Source organism: Triticum dicoccoides, chromosome 5A (genome assembly GCF_002162155.2).
Source record: "Triticum dicoccoides isolate Atlit2015 ecotype Zavitan chromosome 5A, WEW_v2.0, whole genome shotgun sequence".
Classification (NCBI taxonomy): domain Eukaryota; kingdom Viridiplantae; phylum Streptophyta; class Magnoliopsida; order Poales; family Poaceae; genus Triticum; species Triticum dicoccoides.
In genome coordinates, this window is record NC_041388.1 from 467,840,759 (window position 1) to 467,860,568 (window position 19,810).

General features: G+C 46.2%; 1 protein-coding gene, 1 non-coding gene and 1 pseudogene across 5 annotated transcripts; all 3 read right to left on the minus strand.

Annotated features, from left to right (window-relative positions):
* Positions 1–5,062: 5,062 nt before the first annotated feature.
* On the minus strand, positions 5,063–10,009 carry LOC119302304 (NADH-ubiquinone oxidoreductase chain 2). Of its 4 annotated transcripts, XM_037579337.1 has the most exons (3): positions 9,822–10,009; positions 6,829–7,400; positions 5,063–5,420 (listed from the first exon to the last, which is right to left on the minus strand). In XM_037579337.1, the coding sequence occupies exons 1-3, from the start codon at positions 9,973–9,975 to the stop codon at positions 5,232–5,234; spliced, it is 915 nt and encodes a 304-aa protein (XP_037435234.1). In that variant the 5' UTR covers positions 9,976–10,009; the 3' UTR covers positions 5,063–5,231. The 4 variants fall into 4 exon arrangements, with proteins under 4 accessions (XP_037435234.1, XP_037435235.1, XP_037435236.1 ...); XM_037579338.1 differs by lacking the exon at positions 9,822–10,009 and having other exon boundaries at positions 6,829–7,810; XM_037579339.1 differs by lacking the exon at positions 5,063–5,420 and having other exon boundaries at positions 6,805–7,400.
* Positions 10,010–10,617: 608 nt separating this feature from the next.
* TRNAY-GUA lies at positions 10,618–10,700 on the minus strand. Its single transcript has one exon. It is a non-coding gene; the product is annotated as a tRNA-Tyr (tRNA).
* Positions 10,701–11,443: 743 nt separating this feature from the next.
* Positions 11,444–12,318, minus strand: LOC119302305 (annotated as a pseudogene).
* Between the last annotated feature and the right edge of the window lie 7,492 nt (positions 12,319–19,810).

The window sequence follows — 19,810 nt, forward strand, 5'->3', positions numbered from 1 at the left end:
CCTGCTAGAAGGGCTTACGATGAATAGATTGTTGGAATGGCTTTAAGTGAAAGGGAATCCGGCAGCTTATATAGCGCTAGTGAGAGGCATCGCTACCGGTCCGGGCCTCGATTCCTTTCCTTGTCTCCATTCTGATTGATTCGCTTCTTCGCGCAAGCACTTGGTTCGCCCCTTACTATAACCATCCCACTCAATCTTTTACACCGATGTTTCGTACTCTCTCGACCAGGTCATCATAAGAAAATACTGCCAAATCTTTCTGAAATGAGAGAAGGAGGGAAGGCGCGCTACAACTAACTGCTGAAAAACGCAAGATTAGCGCTAAGAAGCAACTCTAGTTTAAGTACTAGCGTCCCACCCCAACGTTCTTGTACTTCAAAATACTCTCCCCCGCTTGCTGCTCGCCTCAGCCAGATGTGGCTTATGTAGTGGTCGGCATTCCTACGTGTTCCGACTGATCCCCACTAGAGATTATATGAGGGGTCTTGGAAACTGTCGTGACGCTTTGGTGACGAAGGTCACCGGGGTGACTATGGAAGGATTCCGTGGTAGTCTCTGACTCCCTCCAACTCAATCAATATCAAGAACATGTCGTGAGCATGGGGTTTGGTTAGGCTTGGTTGAGTTTGTAAGAAAAGATAGTAGGTTGAGGGGCTTCATTGATTAGTAAACCTACGGTGCTGGTAAGGTCGGGACCGTGGTCGTCCGTCTCCGCTTTGCCGGCCGATAAGATCACTGAGATTGACCAGCCAGCTGGGTAGGTTTGGCTATTCCTTTCTATTGAAAAGGAGTCAGCTGTCTGCGCGAGTCACCTTCCTTAGGCTCCGAGTCACCTTCTTCTAAGCCTTGCTGGACGACACGGCATTCTCGTTCTATAGGCCGGCCGTATTTGTGATGGTTCCCCAGGATCCAATAAATCCACTTAAGTCTACGTTGCCGCGATATTGTTCTATGGAAGCGGCTGGGCTGCTTTTTAGAAGTTCGGGCCGGTTTTTCATTTAAAAAATAAAAAGGGGGGGAGGGATTGACCTTTCTAACGCATATTCTGTCGTACCGGCATGGCCCCACTAATTTGTTTTCGATCGGAGCATCAAGCAGCGCAACCCGGTTCTACTTGACTAAGCCCCATGCTTGTCCAAGGAGGGAGTTTGCTTTACCCAACTCCCCTTTTTGATAACAAGGCAAAAACCTCCGACCCGACATTCATGAGTTTCGAATGAAGAATGAAGAGTGCCCTGCCCCTCTTTTTTCCCTAAATCTTGGATTTGGAAGTTGGTAAAGACCCACCCCTTGTTTAAGTCAGAATGAGTCCCCGAGACATTGGCTTCCGCCAACAGTGAACTATTAAGGATCGCATCCCGCGCATATTCTACATTATAGCCTGCAACTAATTCAGCTTCCACTTCTGGGAGATCAGACGGAGCTCGATTAGTTTCTGCTAGACGAGGAATAAGGAACATAACCAATACGGGGAACAAGGGAATACCGGACCATATCTGCTTTTGCGCCATGACAATCTCACTCGAATTACAGGGACCTACACATATTAGTACAGTATACCGGGGTCCCCGGCCAGAACCACACGTGCAAGTTTCCCTGCATGTGGCTCGTCCGTGCTTTTATCCGAGGTGCTGCCTGCGACTCTGCATGGGAGAAGAGGGCTGAACTGCAAACTTTCGTGTTCAGAGCATTGCATTGTCTAAGGGAGTAGGGTGAGTAAGCTGCGCCTACCAAGCTAAGCTTTCGTCGAAAAGGCGTCACTGCTTCCTTTTTGGCGCCCGCCCTTTATTTAGATGTTGGGGCAAGGCAAGCCCAAGGGAAGTCTAGGTTGGCGCTCCATCTCGGCCGGCATCCTGCTCTCGAGAGGGTGTGGTCCTTGAGCGAACTAGTCATGTGCTGTGTTGCCCCAACGCAGGGGCATTTGGTGAGGAGCTACGGTCTGGTGGTTGACAAGCCACTGATCGGAGGCGACTGGACTGGAGTGCTTTCATCAAATGATGCATGTGGGCTGAGCCATTCCCATCCCAAGTGGTGGCCCGATTCGGCCTGGCCTGGTCGGAAAGAGATTCTAAATCTCGAATATGCGCACCGAGAATAGATATCTATGTTAGCTAGCGGGGGCGGGCTTTCCCCTGGTAGTCCCGCTGCGTCCTTTGACAGTCCGTCTCGTCTCATCTTTCTTTGGCTATACTTGTAGCCAGCCATATTAGCTCCACATTCCACCCTTTTTGATTTCTGACGAAAAAGGCAGTCATCAGTCGCCCCCTTTCCTATTTAGCTTTGCTTGCTGCCTATTATGAGAATAGGTCCCGGTTCAAGTGGACCGCCTTTCATCATCATCTATACAGCTGCCACGCACGATCCCATAGGAACGATTTCATCGCCCTAAGAAGCAGAACGCGCCATCACCTACAGCCCTTTCCTCTGCCGGGGACTTTCACGAAATGAAAACGGGCGGCATCATCGTATGCTCGACATTAGTTGCCCTGGTGTATATCTTGGAGTACTCCTATGGCCGATCTGTCACCCATACATGAAGGCCTTGGCCCCGTCCCGTGTGGAGAATGCCCCCCTTACGGCACGGCTTAGTCTGTTATTTTCTTTTGTCAGAGTGGATTCGGACCGCCACTTCTCTGAAAGCATGGTTCTTGCCTCCCTCTCTCCTCCCTCATTGGAGCTCGTCCATTCGTTGGGTGATCCCTTGCTCTCATGTTCGAGTGTTTGCTCGTCGTTTAGGCCGGTGAGTTACATTTTTGCTCATTGCAGTCGCCTCCGGGGTTCTTCTCACCTGGGTAGTACCAGGACCCTTGTGCCCCGGACTGCACTGCCCGCCCTATGACCCAAAACTCAAAATGAGCCTTGCGACGAGACGGGAACATTCCTCATGCTGCGGTTCCCTCCGGTCCGTTCCCGGGTTGGGTTAGGGGAAGATCCGAGCGATTGCCTTCGCGGATCCAAACATGCTCACAAGGCGCACAATAAGAATAAGACCAATAGAGACTTCATAAGGGACCATTTGAGCTGCAGATCGTAATGCTCCTAGAAAGGCATATTTCGAATATAGAGGACGTTCCCAACAATCCACGAGAATATCATACCCAACTATGAACCGTACGAGCACATCCTCTGTCACCCCCACCGCGCTTACGGCTCTATACCCCAACCCAACTTGCTCTGGCCCTGGGTCCTCCCGCATCTCTTCCTCGGTAAGCGGACCGTGGAAGCTGGGGAGTATCCGCTTGGGACTGATAGAAAACAACATATCTTTTCCCTCCCGACCCCTATAAAAATCTAGTGGAAAACGATTTTACATCCATCATAGATTGAGTATAACCAGTGTCTTTCATTCATTAGTAAGTAACACTGGCATAACACTGGCATTAGAAGTTGTATAAATTATGAATCTATACATTATGAATCAATATACATTATGTAGTGATCTACATTATGAATTTATACATTATGACACCCGCATAAGTTTAGTAGGAATGTAATTAAACGAAAGACATTGGCATAACACTAGCATAACCAGAAAGAGGGAAAGTGTTGAAAATCTAGTGGAAAGAGGGATAACATGCTCCATTTGAACTTGTCCACACTAGCATAACCAGTATCTCCCCGGAACTAAGAGGCATGGATACCCATCTTTATCGATTCAAAGAAATGAATAAGTATCAGCGAGGCGGGGAATACGGGCCCGGTAGAGATAGGGATGATCGGCAAGTGCTACGAGCGGGGCCGATGTTTCGTGTTGTCGGTGGCCATCGGATTGTTCAGCGTGCCCATGCGGATCCCTACCAATGTCCTAGACTACAAGTTCGACAAACTTCCGGCTTGGGTCAGGATACAAAGTTACCCGGGATGGGCTTGCCCTCTGGATCACGCTGGGTCCTTGCTTGTTCCAACGTCATGCTAGGAATGTATCACGTGCCCATGCAAACCAAAGGAAAGCAGATACAACTATTACAGATCCTAGTCCTATTTCCCATCAGAACATAAGGGAGTGGGCTTCCTTTGTAACAGCTCTGTTCTGGTCGTGGCTCACCTCACTGGACCAACGCTTCTGGTCGGAAGCTGGTCGATCGCCTGGTCGGCAACCGGCACAACACCCTTGCCAGTGGGATTTCTATTGGTTTTCGGACTATGCGCAATGAAAGTTTCCAAAAAAGGAGAGCTCTAAAAACAGCGTTCTACGGGGAGAATGTGATTTTTGTATACTTTGACCCCATACTGGCATGAAACTGATCGGAAAAAGGACCTCAAAAACACCCATTTATTAGGGGAATGTGAAAATTGATGGTTTTCGCCCATACTGGCATGAAACTTTCTCTTTTATTGAGCTCAAAAACAGGCAGAGGGAGATCAGAAAAAGTGTCAAATCCAATAGAACAGAGAACAATGGCCCAAACAGAACAGCTTACTTCCTCTATCCGAGTTGGCAATCAATATCAAGATCAGAGCGCCAGAGCAATGAAACAACAAGTCCACCGTCCCTTCACCAGCCAAAGAAAGGAGAAGACTAAGCAGCTCAATAGGGTCTCGAGTACGACTATAGTACCAAAGCTTGGTGCTTCTACCAGTCAAGCAATTACCATGGGTGGATATTCAATAGAAAGCCTACTTGAGTAGGTCAAACAGCGGGGATCTCTCAGTTCCAATGGCTGGATCTCAGAATCGCGTAGATGGGTAGAAGTAATGGGCAAACGCACCTAAGTTAGAGATTTCAACTACTACGGTAGTGATGGGGTGCCTGTTTACCTAAGTAGGCCTAGTTCTTTCTATAATGAGCATTCGCGTCCGGGGACTTTGATCCAACTTCAGCCGATGGGGAAATAGCAAGGGATGCACCGGTATCTGGACACATGATGGACCCAGTAGTAAATATTCCTTTGTGGAAGGCTTTGGTTATACCTGGGTGGCAAAGCGAAGTTTCTGGTGGGTAGGTGTCTAAAACAACCCTCTGCAAGGAAGCACACCCGTATCAATCCTTTAATCGGAGACTAGACAAGTGTTAGGAAGGACAAAGGAGACAGACAGAATTTACATCAGAAAAAAGGACTTTTTGAAGTTTGAGTGAGGATAATTGTCTTAAATTTCGGAGAATCGGCTGAAAAAACGCGGAATTGTCTTCGCCTTTGTAAGCGAAAATGTCCAGTAAAGCCTATCTCGCTTTTAGCCTTCATGGTGAATGGCCCACCCTTTCTTTGAACCTTGTCAATGATCGAACGAACTTACAGATATGAACTGAGTGCCATTTGATGAGTAAGATCGAACAAGGGAGAGGGATATGGAAAGGATGAAGTAATGAAAGAGGAAGTCATTGCTAGTAGTAACGACTTGTCACGATCCATTGGTTCATATAGAATCCATGTCCTAGGTCTATCAAAAAACATTCTTTTCGCTAAGCGTATATAATAAAATAGAGTGAAAGGGTCCACCCCGAAACCAAGGGGGTACTAACTAACAGCTGAGTCCTCTCCGAACCGCAGGAGATAGTTGCCCATCATACGGCTCACCAACTTCACTTGCCTTTAAGGGGGGCTCGCTCCGGGCAAGTTCGGATCACTTACTATACACGGCCCTACGAAGGGGTTAGGAGCGTTTTCAAGATGATTCTTTCTTTGTCGAGACGAAAAAGGAACCCATCTTTTCGATTGAAAAATGTGAGTCTGTTTTGCCCACTTTATCCATCCCCCTCTATCAAAATGATCAAAAAGGCATTTCAAATGCTTCTTATTCCCGTGTTTGATCTTATCCATCTCTGCCCCGCTTCCATGTGGGCAGAGACCCCTGTAGAGAATGAAGAGGAGCCAAGGATCTTACTCTCAAGAGTGCTTCGATAGGCTCCACTCTCTCCCCTGAATAAGTCAGGCTCCGTTAGCCTGGGCTGAGATGGGGATAACGAGTCGACGATTGAAGCCCCCAATGTTCTGCCAGACACTAGACATGGGTAAGCTCTGTAAATGTGTAGAGCCAAGTGTAGTGTGGTGTAGTAGTAGGCACTTCTAGGCCCCTTCCCGGCTACTAGATCACTCCAGTGCTTCGGGTACTACGGACCCTCTGCCATCCATTGCAGCAGAGCCGTTTCATGAGTGGGGGGGCTAAGCGCAGTTCTTTGAATCAAAGGTGTCATGAAATCGAAATCGATTCTTTTTTAGATATCTGGATAGATAGATGGATCTATCTTTATATTCAGATATCTTTTGCAATCAGCCCCAAATCCTTGATTTGGCCAGGAAACAAAGCACTGCTTTGGGCCCAGGAAGCGAAGGGAATGAGCTCGGCTGCTTCTCCCCCACACTTCTTTATTTCTCCGTGCCCCTTCCGCATGCGCTTCGCGCGCCATTGGCGCTTTGCTCTCCTCTTATTTCTTCATTGGAGGGTTCGGATGGACTTCGCCGTTCTTTCCCAACGAAAATGGAAAGGGCTGTATCACATCGAGATGTCGATTCGTTTTCCGCCCCAAATGAGATGGGGAATTAGTCACCTCTGTCCCTTCATCTTTTTGAAAGGAATCGAGGCCCGGCCCGGCTCGCGTCGTTCCAACAACCGACGGGGAGCACCTCAGTATACGATCGCGCACAGTAACTGGGAGTCCTATTACACCTAAGGCCAACTTCCATTCACCAAACCCAGGTTCATCTCGTGTAGTGATTGTGGACTCGTACAAGGATATGGAGTCAACGGTTGATGTATCAGACTCGACTGTGTCTTTCGTAGCATGCATTCCCATCTGTGTTGCAACTGATTCGGTAAGCTACGTGTCTGGTGCACGGAAAACTGCCTTCGGTCTCCCAACCTTACTCATGGCAACCTTCCTGCCGCCCAACGACCTATAACGCTAGTCACTACTCCCACTGGGGCTAGGAAGTAAGCCCCACAACCCAAAGCGGCGAAGAACAAATAGAATTTGCTACAAAAGCCGGCTAACGGGGGTATTCCTGCGTATGAGAACATTGTAATGGAGAAGGTCATAGCCGAAATAGGATTCGTTTTGGCTAGAGCGCCCAAATCCACTATATATTTGACACGGGTTTGCCGTAATGCTGGAACTATGGCGAATGCATCTATCGTCATTGATGCATAAATAAATATACCAATTAGTAGTGATTGAATTCCTTCTATGGTTCCACATGAGAAACCAGTACGAATATAACCTACATGTCCAATCGAACTATGAGCTAGAGGTCTTTTGACTTTCGTTTGGGCCATGGCAGCCAGTGCTCCTAAGATCATAGAAGCAATGCTGCAGAAAAAGAAGATTTGTTGTAATGTACCCCCATAGGAAGCAACAATAGAAACACGTGACATATTTGCAGAAATAGAGATTTTAGGCGCAATAGAAAGGAATGCTGTCACCGGGGTGGGTGAACCCTCATAGATATCAGGTGCCCACATATATAGAGTCAAAAGAGAGATTGAGTCCGAGGGAGAGGGGGGTTTTCTTGGGGCTCGAGAGATTGAATAGATAGGGCCCCACAAGTTGTTAATTCGCCGCTGGGGAATTCACACAAAAGGGAAGGACTTATTCTCAACGAAAAAAGTGCTCTCTGAACCGAACGTGAAAGTTGTTTTCCATCAGACGACTGTTCACGTAACTCCACTCTCGGCTTGGATTATATATCCATTTGGTCCGCTCTCGGCCATTCCACACGCTGCCTAGCAGAGACGTGGTTATCTGAAGTGGATTCTCTCTTTTGTAGTAGATGCCGAACCTGCTGCTCAGTGGGCGGGCGCAGCAGCTACATGGACCCCTTTCTTTATGTTGTTGCCAGCGCTTTCCCGGGCCGAGCCGGAATTCTTTATTAGAACGTCGACAGGCAAAGCCCGAAGGAAGGCTCTATCCCCTCGGCCTTCTTCCTTTTCGATGAAAAACAAATCGACATCTCAATCTCCGAAAGCGTTTTCCTTACCCAGCTAATATCCCCCCCCTTCGTCGAGCCTTTCCTTTAGTGGTAAGGGATATGCACCTTATCTGAACGTCGGCAGGCATTCCGGAATTCTCCTTTTTTGGCCCCGGGTGAACATAGGCTCAAACATGATTGGAGGGGTCCTAGCTACGCCATGCGTTCAATAAAAAAAAGCAAGCCTCTGGGAAGCTGCAGGGATTACAAAAAGAGGGTGCTTTCCTGTGTTGCACTGAAAAAAGGACAAAGGAGAAGACGCTCTTCGACTATCTTTCTTCCTTCCGCGCCCGCCTAAGCCCGGCCCGCGTTAGAGGGGAAGATTAGCAAAGCGGAAAAAGACAGAGGGAGGGGGAGCTGCATCTTATTCTCTTCGCGAGAACTTCAGGATCGGAGAAGCATTCAGAAGGGGCTAGGCCTTCATTTCGTTGGCAGAAGCAGAAACGATCCAATCCATTCGGGGCTTCGGGGAACCCAAAAACAAACTCTGTTTACTTTTTTCATAGATAGATGATATATATAGGAATAATATATACATTCCTTTACTTTAGATGTCTATGTATCTATTTTGGAATCATCTTCCGATTCTCTTTTTTTCTAATTCGCACTGCTCTTTCTCTCTAAATTGCATCAAAGAAAATAGAGAGAGAGAGAGAGAGAGAGAGAGAGCAGATGGATCCTATCCCCTATAACGAACACTCATTCCTATCTATTGATAGAAAAGAAAGATCTTCGTCACAGACTTTTTCTTTGTTCTTTTTTTTAGATTGGAGGAATTCCTCATATCCAAGGCAGCTCCCCACAAACACCCCACCCATATGACTATGCCCCCTTTTGAATCGACAGTAGATTGGGCTTCATAGCTACTTTCATTCTAAAGACGAATATTAGTCAATAGGCAGGCTTCTTTCAGTAGCAAACATATTCATTTTCACCGGGCTCCGCGCACCTTTGGTACTTCTGGAGGGCAAGCACTTTTATAGTGACTTCTTTCTTAGGGTAGGGCGACGAATACTTCCAATTCCGGAAAGGTCATTGGGTCGCCTTTGGAAGCTAAAGCGAAAGTTGTAGAAAGCCGGGAGAAAAAGTGAAAGCATGCTCGAAACGGCCTATACCCTAACCCTCGGAAGCGAAGACACAAAGCGTCACTTTTTTCAAAAGGAAGGAGTTTTTTCTGACTGAATCCATCCATAAAGCCGCCAAGGAAACAAAGTTCGTTCCCTTTCATCAAGTGAGTAAGGTAGGCAAACCACTTAAGCTTTGCCTTAGACTGACGGAACAAAGCTAAGAAGTAGGCTGAATGGAAAAAGGAAAGGGACAAGGGCGGTCATCGCTTGGCGCGAAGGCTGCTGGTTCGGTACAGTACTAAAGGTCCTCGGACTTCCAGGCGGTTTTTCTTTTGGGCTGCTCTGAACCCTTGGATCTCGCTAATACAGCCTCTTATGGTTTTCGTTACCGAGATATATTTTCTTTTTTCCCAGGGATTTTTTGGGTAATCAGCTCCCATGCTGCAAACAGTTAAATCTGAACCTTGTCGCTCTTCTTTCCTCGTGGGCAGGAAGCACACCAGCAGCGTGCGTTGCGTGATTCCACTGTGTTTTTTGCACTTGACTGGGTGGACAGTTGGCCGGAAGATAACTTCGATTCGCCCGGCCAGCAGGCGGGCGGCGTGCTTATCTTGTGTGACAACACTACAGAGCGAGTAGCTCTTCTAGTCGGGCAGCTGTGTGACAACACTCCTGAGAAAGCGGCGCTTTTGTGTAACATGCTATGGTCTCAACGCCCTTACGAGGTAGTGATGAGTTTCACGCGCTCTAAGCCCGGCCCGCGCGCAGTTAGGAGGATTGGCCGCTATCTGAGCGGTACCACCCACCCTACCCTACTACCTATAGGGGGTCGTCCGTCCTACAACCGCCCGAAAAGGAACTGCAGTAATCTTGAATAGGAATCCTACAGCGATAAAAAGAATCCCCATAAAAATACCACTAGATCGAGCACCAGTGATTTCGTATCCGGTCAAAATCTTGGCTAATTGATCGAAGTGGGTAGCTCCAGTAGACCCATAGATCATGGAACAAATAGGGTGGGTAGGCCCAACCACCACACTACACATATAGACACGAACCCCCCTCCTTACCGTACGTGCGACTCTCACTACATACGGCTCGCACAAAGACTCCAAAATCCATCCCGAGCTTTTTATTCCACCTCTCCCTCCTCTCCAATCCTCGATCAAACTAGCCTTCCCCAGCAAGAAAATGTATCCGCTTTAGCAACAAAGCGCTCATCCCTTGCTTGTTCTTGAGCGTGCAAGGCGCTCAAGACGGTGATTCTTGCTTAAAAAAGGGCTAAAGCACTCCAGCTTCGAAGTTGGAGTTTGCAACTTCAAAACTACAGGTTTTAGCCCTCCTGTTGGGTGGGCGCTTCCTTCGTCTATCGTATGTCTCGCTTGGCTTCGTTCCGAACCAAGGAGGCATGATGGCGGGCGCGTGCGTGTGCCGACTGCAGAGACTACAAGCCGACGCCGGAAGCGACTCGCTTCTATTCTCGATTGGATATAGATGGGGAATCTCTATAGATCGTCTTTTTTCGACAACCTCTCTAAAAACCATACGAGAAAATTGCACTTCACGGCACGGCAAAAAAAAGAGCTTCGCTCGGTTGGCCCTCCTAGGCTTCCGCCTACTTTCTCTTCTCTTAAGTCTACAACAAGTGGGAGAGGCAGGATTCGAACCTACGTAGAAAACCTTCAACAGATTTACAGTCTGTCGCTTTTGACCGCTCGGCCACTCTCCCCTTCCCGGGGATACGCCCTCCTCAAACAAAGGGTTCCTGAATAAGAAGGATGGCGGCCTTCGTTCTAAGTTAAGAAGAGCAGATGGAACTATTAGATTTGCTAGCGTTCCGGGAGAATAAATAAGGTCATTTAGTAAGTTCATAACAATTTATGTAAAGCAAGGGGAAAAGCTTCTACGACAGCTTCCCCCTCATTGCCATCGTCGGCCTTCCCCAGCTCCCCTCCTTCGTCGCTTCTGGCTAAGCATTTTTCGGCGGAGGAAAGGAGGCGACTAGTCGCTTCTGGCGAAGCAGCGAGTTCAAGAGCAAGTGAATGAACGAGCAGCGAGTGAAGTGCAACAGTCGTAAGTAAGGCTCGCCATGTTCCTAAAAGGAGTGACCATCTTTTCTTCCCTTCTACTGACACTGAGCGAGCAGCAAGCATAGGCAATAGTTTCCGTAGGGGTGGGGCGCAAGCAAGCGTTTTCAGGCTCCGCTAGCTAGCGTACTCTTCTGCTATCAATGAAACCGAAATAAAAAAACCAGTGCCCTTTTGTATAGATCGAGACGCAGTACTTTTTCTTTACTTCTTCCATACTAGGAAGAATGGAAGGAAATCCTTCGATAACACTTTTTCCTTATTTGAAGAAATGATATCCGACGCCCGTGGAAACTCTTTCATTTCAAAAAAGTTCTTCTTCTTAAGAAGCAAATAGCATTTCTTATTGATTTGTCTCCTCGACTAGACCTATGTAGATTCGGAATTATCCGTCGCTACGCTGTTCCCAAGGACTAGCAAAATCGAAATAGCGAAATTCTTGGGTCATCTCAATGGGTTCAAAAACCACACGTTTCTCTGGATCATCATAGCGTACTTCCACATATCCACTCAGAGGAAAGTCTTTTCGTAATGGATGACCCTCGAAACCATAATCTGTTGATATACGGCGTAAATCCGGATGATTGATGGAAGAAACACCAGACATATCCCATACTTCTCGCTCCCACCGGCCGGCTGATGGAAATAGACTGACTACCGGAGATATTCGTGTTACTTCGTCTGCACTTGTTTGTACACGAATGCGTGAGTTATACCGAGTACTCAGTAAATTATGGACAACTTCAAATCTTTGTTTTCGAGAGGGATGATCCACTCCGCAAATATCGATCAAAACTTGAACCCTTGTATAGGTATGCCATTTTAGAAAGCACAACAATGGAAATGGGTAGTCAGTATTGGTATAAGATCTATTCCCATGTTCCGATCTTTTCATTTTATGTACCCATTTCTTTGGTAAAATCTCCCAACTATATTGGAAAATGGATTGGTTATCCATAAATGAAAATAAAGAAAGCTTTATTTTGGTTCCGCTTCTTGCTCTAAGCAGAAAGACTTGTCGGAAATCGCCGGTTGGGTTGCTCCGACCAAGAAAGGCATGGGAGTGGAGAGGCAGAAGTGAAAGACTGGCTACCAATAAAGATCCAAAACTGCACACTTTACATAGTTATGTATCCAGGATCGGCTGCATGCTCTAGTGTTGAATCGGGTATAGAACCCAGGATGCTTGGTTACAATTCCGAATCCGCTAAACCATCGCTCGGGGAAAAGTATTATACAGAGCATTAGTACTTATTCTGATCCTTTCCTTATATTTAGATTCTAGTAGTTTATTTCAGTCGTATTCGTATCCTTACTGCGGTTTAGTAAGGGTAACAAATAAAAGTATGCAGGTTCTATTTTATTGTTCCGAGACATATGATGATAGCATTGAGAATGAGAAATATTTGCAAAATGCACGTATTATTAAGGAGTTCTGGAACGATTACTATGCTAAGCTGTTGGATATTGACAAAACGAAAAAGACTTCTAATGTTGATATGTATCAGGATGATGTATAGGCTTGATCGAGTGCCTTACCTGAAATCGACGATATAAAGTGGGCTCTTTAGCTTGCTCCGACAGAGGTCTCCTTCTCCCTTAGCAGCGAGACCAGTCCCTACCTCTTTTCAATCAATCTTTCATACCGTATGCCTTTTCTACGCCTAAAACAAGTTCATGTCTCTCCTCTCTGAAGTCGGACCTTATTGAAAAGTAGTACGCTTTCTTTCGTGGTGTTCAGGATCCCATGCTTTGTAGTTCACGCATGGCTTTCTCTAACGAAGCTAATGCCGAATTAAAGACCTTAAACGGAAAGACACAGGAGGTGGCGAAAATCGAAAAAAGAGAAAGAGCTTACAAACTTCTCTGAACCCGGTAGCCAGCGGAGCCCTTATTCATGGGTTAGGGACTAGCATTGAACAAAGTTGGTGACAGCCGAAGAAAAAGTGAAAGGGCAAGTAAATAATCTAAACATGCGGGTAAGTAGCAAAAAAAGAATAAAAGTAACGCGCCCTACCTGTTAGTAAAGTAAGGCCTTCCAGAGCCTATCTAACACAGACATACACGCGGATGAGGACACAGAAATAAATGGACGTCGATCCGGTACTGAAATTGCATAGCAAAAAATGCAATATGTTCATACTTGATGAAACGCACATCATCCAATTCATGATTTAAGAACAAGAGAACGAGATATTGACTTTTTTTTACATCTGTAACTACATTCTCACATTTCTTTTTTGATCTCATGACTTTTTATGCGATCAGAAAACGAATGAGATCAGAAAGATAGGCGGACGACTTGACCATAAGGTCGGATGTTTCCGTGAGCAGTAAGCAGCGGATCTCCCCTTTTTGGGGGAAAGCTGGTGGCCCTTTTGGCGTGTTAATTCTTTCGACGGGGCGGCCTTCTTCGTTCGGTAGATCCGGTCGAGGTGGTTTTCGTTTACCAGCGCGTAGGTGGTCTAAGTTCCTATGACCGAGTCTTTCTGGCCCCTGTGAACATATTTTCTTAATGTATTAAAGAGGGCGTCTCTAACCGGTGAAAAGTGGTAGGTGTCCACTAACGGCTATTCTTGGCTCGGCTCCGATAACGCAATTCCGGGAGGAGTCGGTAGTTGGGCACTGGATCCCTTCGGACCTGGAGAACGTGTGACACTGGGTCGGGGTTTGGTGAACCAACAGGTCGCTCCTTTAGTTGAAGTATCAGGCCCCTTTTTCGTTGCCTAGGTTACACCTTCGGAATACCCCAGACGGGGATTTTGCTCTATTCCCCCCAATCTTCACTTTACGCCATGCCGACTCTCCGTCGTGGAATTAGACCAAGGGTCGAAGACCCATACCATAGGACCCCGTCTCCCGTATCTTATCTTTCGCACATAGGAGATCGAGACACAGCCTTAGGGCTATGGGGAAAGTGGATCGATTGCCCTAGAATTACAACTACGTAGAGGGTCTCTACAAGTCTATAAATAAGTTCCAAAAAATTGATCGGTAGTAGTCCGGTCGCACCCGAACAATAATACCAGAGGGAAATGCACCTAAGATCAAATATTTTGAGCCGGCTTCCGTGGAAAATTCAGACTTTCTTTTTGATGATGCGATCACATAAAAACATAAACTTTGAAGCTCAATAGCTAAATACATGGCAATTAAATCATGAGCCGGGATCATTAAGAGCATACTGCGAGTAGGAAGTGGAATTAATACAATGAATTCAGAAGCATCAAACCTCTCTTTTTCGAAAAAATCGAAACACATCGAAATGGTACCAGCCGTACTTAATAATAGAAGGATTTGGCAGAAATATGTAAAATTGTCCCTCCTAAAAAAATTATTCCAGAATAAATGGGCAATAGTTAGGAGAGGTGCGCCAGCGGCGAGCAGAAGCAAGGTTATTAGATACCGAAGGAAAGCCCGGCCAGAACCACACGTGCAAGTTTCCCTGCATGTGGCTCGTCCGTGATAACTTCTTCAGATTTGCGTGAACTAGCGGACCGATCACTAAGTGGTTAGTACCTCCAGCATGAGCGAACCTTTTCAGAACTGGTTAGGAATGGGCGCCACTATCCCAGCCCGGATCCAGCCAGGTTCTATTGATCATGTCCCCTTCCCAATAGTTGTATCTTGTCTTGGGGCGTCTTTCTTTGGCTTTACTATCAAGCCAGACGCGGCGCCCTTTTGCATTATCATCTACCGCCCTTTCTTTCCTCCCGTCCCTTCACGCATGAAGATCGTCGTATGTATGTTCGACTTTGGTTGCCGGTGCAATAGAATTGGCGGGAGTATATTATGGCAGGATCAGTCACCTGGGCAAACCAAAACCCTCCTCCAAGAAGAATTGTGCTATGCCCCCCCCGATATCCCTATAGAGCGAAAGAGCTGCCTGGTGATTCCTAGGTTGCAGCACGTCCGGTCGTTAACTCCTCGCTAGCTGCCACCGTTTCTAGGACCGACCGACGCCTCACCTGCATGCACAGGTACCTACGTAGTGTAGTGTCGGTCGCACATTCATAATAGCGTTCGGACTCATGTGCCTTCCTGAACCAGGGGAGTTCCCTTGCTCCTGCTGCGTACGATTAGCCGGCCTTGCGGCGGCAAAAGGATTAGGACGTCCCCCCATGCTAAGGTTCCCTGCGGTCCGGCCGCATTAGGTTAGGGAGCTGGGCGATAATAGCTCCTCCGCATCCCAAGCGCGCTGCCCTCCTAGGCGCGCAACACTAAGTAATCCAAGCCAACCCACATTACTAACTAACGGTGGATAATCATCTTTCTTAGAGGTACTAAATACAACTCCATGAATGAGCAAAATGAAGGTTGCGTTAATGATAAAGATCTCTGTGGAAACCGCTAAAAAAAGATTGAACATGTGGTTCCGAGTTTCGATAACTTCTTCTACTTTCATTTCCTCCGTCTTCCAAATCGCAGAGTTAATTCAAAAGCCTAGGTGTTATTACTGAGCTGGTGCTCTTTTTTCTCTAATTCCCTTCTCAGATCCTCCGACTACTCCTCCTTATCCTACTCACTCGAAGTTTCGTTGGTCATTTATTGTTTTTTTAGCCTCTTTGACAAAGTTAGTAAGAAGAAAAACCTCGATCTTCAGTACACTTCACACCCACACAATCTCTATTTGAAACTAACACTCCATTTCCAGATAGCGAGCGATCGCTCAGCAATGATACCGCACCGGACGAAGTACCTATCCCCGGGGACCACGCTTTTTTACTTGTTTCCTTTTTTTTCTTTCTATACGAAATTCAGACGATTTCGTTTGTGTTCATGTTGGCGATTTCAGATGTGAATGAGGCCGGTCGTCTCCCCTTCCTACGGGTTCCCCAGTGACACATCAACCACGCCCCTTCCTTTTCTCCGATCATAAATAACCTGATCTCTTTCTTTCTAATTCATCCCCTTCTTTCTAATTCAAAAAAGAAAGGGGGGGGGGCGTAAGGCAGGCTCGCAACTTACAAAGGGCACTCGCTGCTCGCAGGCCTGCTCTTTCTATTATGATTTCTATGTCTATGAAAGCTCCTTTGACTCCAGCCCCATAAGCTATTCTTTCACCTGCACCAGCTCTTGGTCTTTGTCCAGGACAAAGATATCGCAATAGTGGAATAAGGAAGTGCAAGTTGGCGATCAAAGCAAAGGAAAGATCAAGCCGAAGAGGATACCTAGGGCCATCTAAGACGGCTGTAGTAAATAGCTTACACGACTGATCAGGCTCATCAACCTATGGAACCTCACGCTATGTTGCTATGATTCTTTTATCACAAAAGCATGTTGGGCGAAGGAATAAAACGCGTACAACACTAGCAAGAAGAGACTTGCCAAAGAATTCGATGCCTCACAGGATCCTGCAAAAGCGGAGTCTAAAAAAGCACGAGTCGGGTCGGCGGTTTCAGATTCAGATAGTTCAGTTCAATCATCATCTGACACCTTTCGGTGCCATTCCTTTTGAAACTGGCGTTTCTTTTGTCAAAGAATTCGATACCCCTGCGAAAAACCGAGTCAAGAAAGAGGTAAGGGCCGGGTCAGAGGCGGAATAGACATTCAAAGCAACCGAACCATAGATCCAGCTTTGCAGGACAAGCATAACGAAAGTAAGCATTTGGCCAGACATTCAAATAAACCCTATATCTAGAAATCCATCATCCCTGTCTGAACGGTCTAAGCATCATATCTTTTTCTTTTCACTTCCGCTGCATCGTCCGGACATCAGAAATAGCTGCATTAGCAGCATCTCGCTACAACTCCCTTGGCAACCCTAGCACCAACAGGAACAACTCAGTTCAAGCTAGCAACAACTAACAATTTCTACTTCCTCGAACAAGAGCTTGCTTTTAGTTCACGTTAGCTACATCCATTTTAATAGAAAGATGGGAAAGGCTAGGTTAGCAGAAGACTATGCTTGTGCCACAAACTTATTGCTTCAGAGAAGCATTTCTTCAATGAATCTTACTCAGTACAGTATTCATAAGGGACCTGTATCTAAATATTCTGTTCTAACATTCCTATTTTGGTTGGAAGTTTCTCAAATGAAAGAGCACAACCCTTTCCATCACTTCTCTACATACTGGCATTCGGAGCTAGGAGCAGAGAAGAGAAGTCAATCGGAAGAATCGTAAAAGCCTGGAGCTCAAACATTGCGTTCTACACTTTACTTTTGTTTTGTATCTCTGAAACAGGAGTGAAAAGAAATCAGCTCATCCACCGCTAACTAAACAGGGCGAAACTAGCTCTTCTTTGGTTTCCCTGGGTCCAAGTTGGGGCAAAACCTGCTCTTTTCCCGCAAAAAGTCTATCGTACTAGGTGGCGCGACACGCGACATAGGTAGTAAAGTAGTGATTTTGGGCCCAATTCATACTTCTTTTTTGATTGGAATTCTTATCCTAGCTCGGCCTACTCGCGAGATGTTAGCCTTCAGCCTGATTACATAAAGCATAGCACTTCTGATCGATTTGAATATTCCATTCCCTATTTCCTTGAGCGCTTTCACCATTAACCCATGGGTGCCAAGACCATCCCCCCGGCTCTTTCTTCTTCTACTTCATATAATAGAACACAAGGATTGAACCTACTTCGCTTTAAGTCTGTTTACTTTTTAACGCCGTCTACGGAGAGACAAGATGAGAGAGGAGAGAGGAAGCTGAACGACAAGAGCTGACGAAGTCCAATCAAGCTGAGGCCTGGAAAGAGTTAAGAAAAAACACCTTCTACCTGCATTGATGGGTGCTCAACGATAGATTCCACATCAAGATAGGCAAAGAGGGATACAGCTCGTTTATTACCTCAAAGAAAACAAGAAACATGTCTTTTCTAATCACGAAACACGAGAATAGCATGCATGGGAGAAGGATTTAGGGAAAGGTACACACTGCTTTTTCGGAGTCTATAGGGGAAAGGTACACGATGATTTTTCGGAGTCTATAGGGGAAGATTCCACCAGCCCCAATTGCTTTGGATGAGAGATTGAACCTCCACTCGTTTCTGGTTTCTGCTTTCTCCCTAGGGAAAGAAGATATGATACTTTTCGAAGAATGCAATCCCCGCATTCCGGCCCTGCTCTGCAAATCAACATCTGAAGATCTACGGGTCACCATAGTCTTCTGATCCACTAATAAGATTCCGCGCTCGAGATGATGTGATCTGAACGAAAAGATAGATACATCCGAGCTGCCCAAGGATATGGTCTGGGTACCGATCTGCTAGGATAAGGGCTGTATCACATCGAGATGTCGATTCGTTTTCTGCCCCAAATGAGCCCTATAAAAATCTAGTTGGAGAGTTCCGTGATCCAGTGTGGGCTCTACCGGAACAGAGGAATTGGCTCGCTCCTTCGCTCGCTGGGTAAGCATAGAATGCACACCAGTCTGGTATCAAAGCGTATATACTTGAAAAGGAGACTACTTGAACAGATGAAATGGAAGGAAGAAATGAAAGTTCGATCTACCAACATAGAGTCTGCCCCTCCCAGGAAGAAGAAATTTGCTACTTTGGCTCATCAGTTGGTAAGTCTGTCTATGAAGTTCAGTGCCCAGAAAAGAGAAAAAAAGACCAAAACAAGCTTTTTCAAGCTCTACAAGTCCTATATATATATAGTGTTCCACTAGATAGCCGTGTTAAACTAGTCCAGTCTTGCCGAGTGGCCTTATCTTCTGGTTACCTGGTCCGGTACTTCTACTTCGAGAGTGAGTTAGTAAACATGATCAACTTTATGATCCATTTTGAGAAATTGCAATCACAGAATTAGAATGAGTGGGTCTAGAGTCCATCCTCACACAGTTGAAATTCTGCTTCTCCCTTCTCCTTTCCAAAAGAAAGTGGATCTCATAGCCTCTGACAATTCGAAAAGTAGGTCTCAGTCTCATTTTCAGATGCAATTTTCCACCGGAAAGAGAATCCCATATTCTTTAAGCCAAGCCGCCAATCCTCGGGTCAATGCGGAACAGGAAACCATTGCTATTTGAGCAGTTAGAGAATCGAAATTCCACTCATTTAGAAATCGATCGGCGAATGCCAGAGGAAGGATAAGGGGAGCCTACACCAACGTAGTCTTAGCCCTAGAACACATGGAGCTTGGAGCACTGATAATAAGTCTGTCTGATTTTCAAGGAGTTTATGAACAATCACCACATCCATATTGAGGAGAAAGCTCACTCAGGCTACTGAACTTGTAAATACAGTTGCGCTCATGATAGGGATTCCGTTTATGGCATGAGGTGAAGTTAGAAGCATACCTGGATATATACTCATAGTGGCTTCCATACCTATCTCCGGTAGAACTAACAAAATAGAAACCTATGACTAGTAGACTCATACGAAAACTTGAAAGATCTATTTCATTAGAAGAGAAAGTTCACTAATCTATGGCCTAGAAAGCCAAAAGAAATGATCAGTCCAATGACAGAAGGACAGAAGCGCGTTCCCTTCGTCCTCAATGTGCGTCCACAGCTTACTCGAGTGCTTGAGATATTCATTTGGTTTAAGGCACCTTCATCGTAGGAAGGAAAAAACCCGGATCCCCGGGCGGATCATTCCCTCTAACAAGCTAAACAAGAGTCCAGGAGCGAGAGAGGAAAATCCAAAGTGCAAATAACATAATATGAAAAAAGAAAAAAGTTCTATTGAGTTGTTCAAAAAAAGGCACTTTAGAAGCGAAAGTAGGCTATTCTCGTAAAGGAATATCATAACGGGCGACTAGGTAATATAGAAGGCCGACCCACCCGAATCTCTTGGTGGCCTTTCCCTCGGC

What these genes read in the sequence shown, in the direction of transcription:
- LOC119302304 (XM_037579337.1), bottom strand. Translation starts at nt 9,975, where the DNA reads ATGATCTATGGGTCTACTGGAGCTACCCACTTCGATCAATTAGCCAAG. An exon ending in GATTACTGCAGTTCCTTTTC is followed by an intron (nt 7,401 to 9,821) that starts GGGCGGTTGTAG and finishes TTTTGACTCTAT; the next exon opens with ATATGTGGGCACCTGATATC. An exon ending in TGACTAGCGTTATAGGTCGT is followed by an intron (nt 5,421 to 6,828) that starts TGGGCGGCAGGA and finishes CCTTTCACTCTA; the next exon opens with TTTTATTATATACGCTTAGC.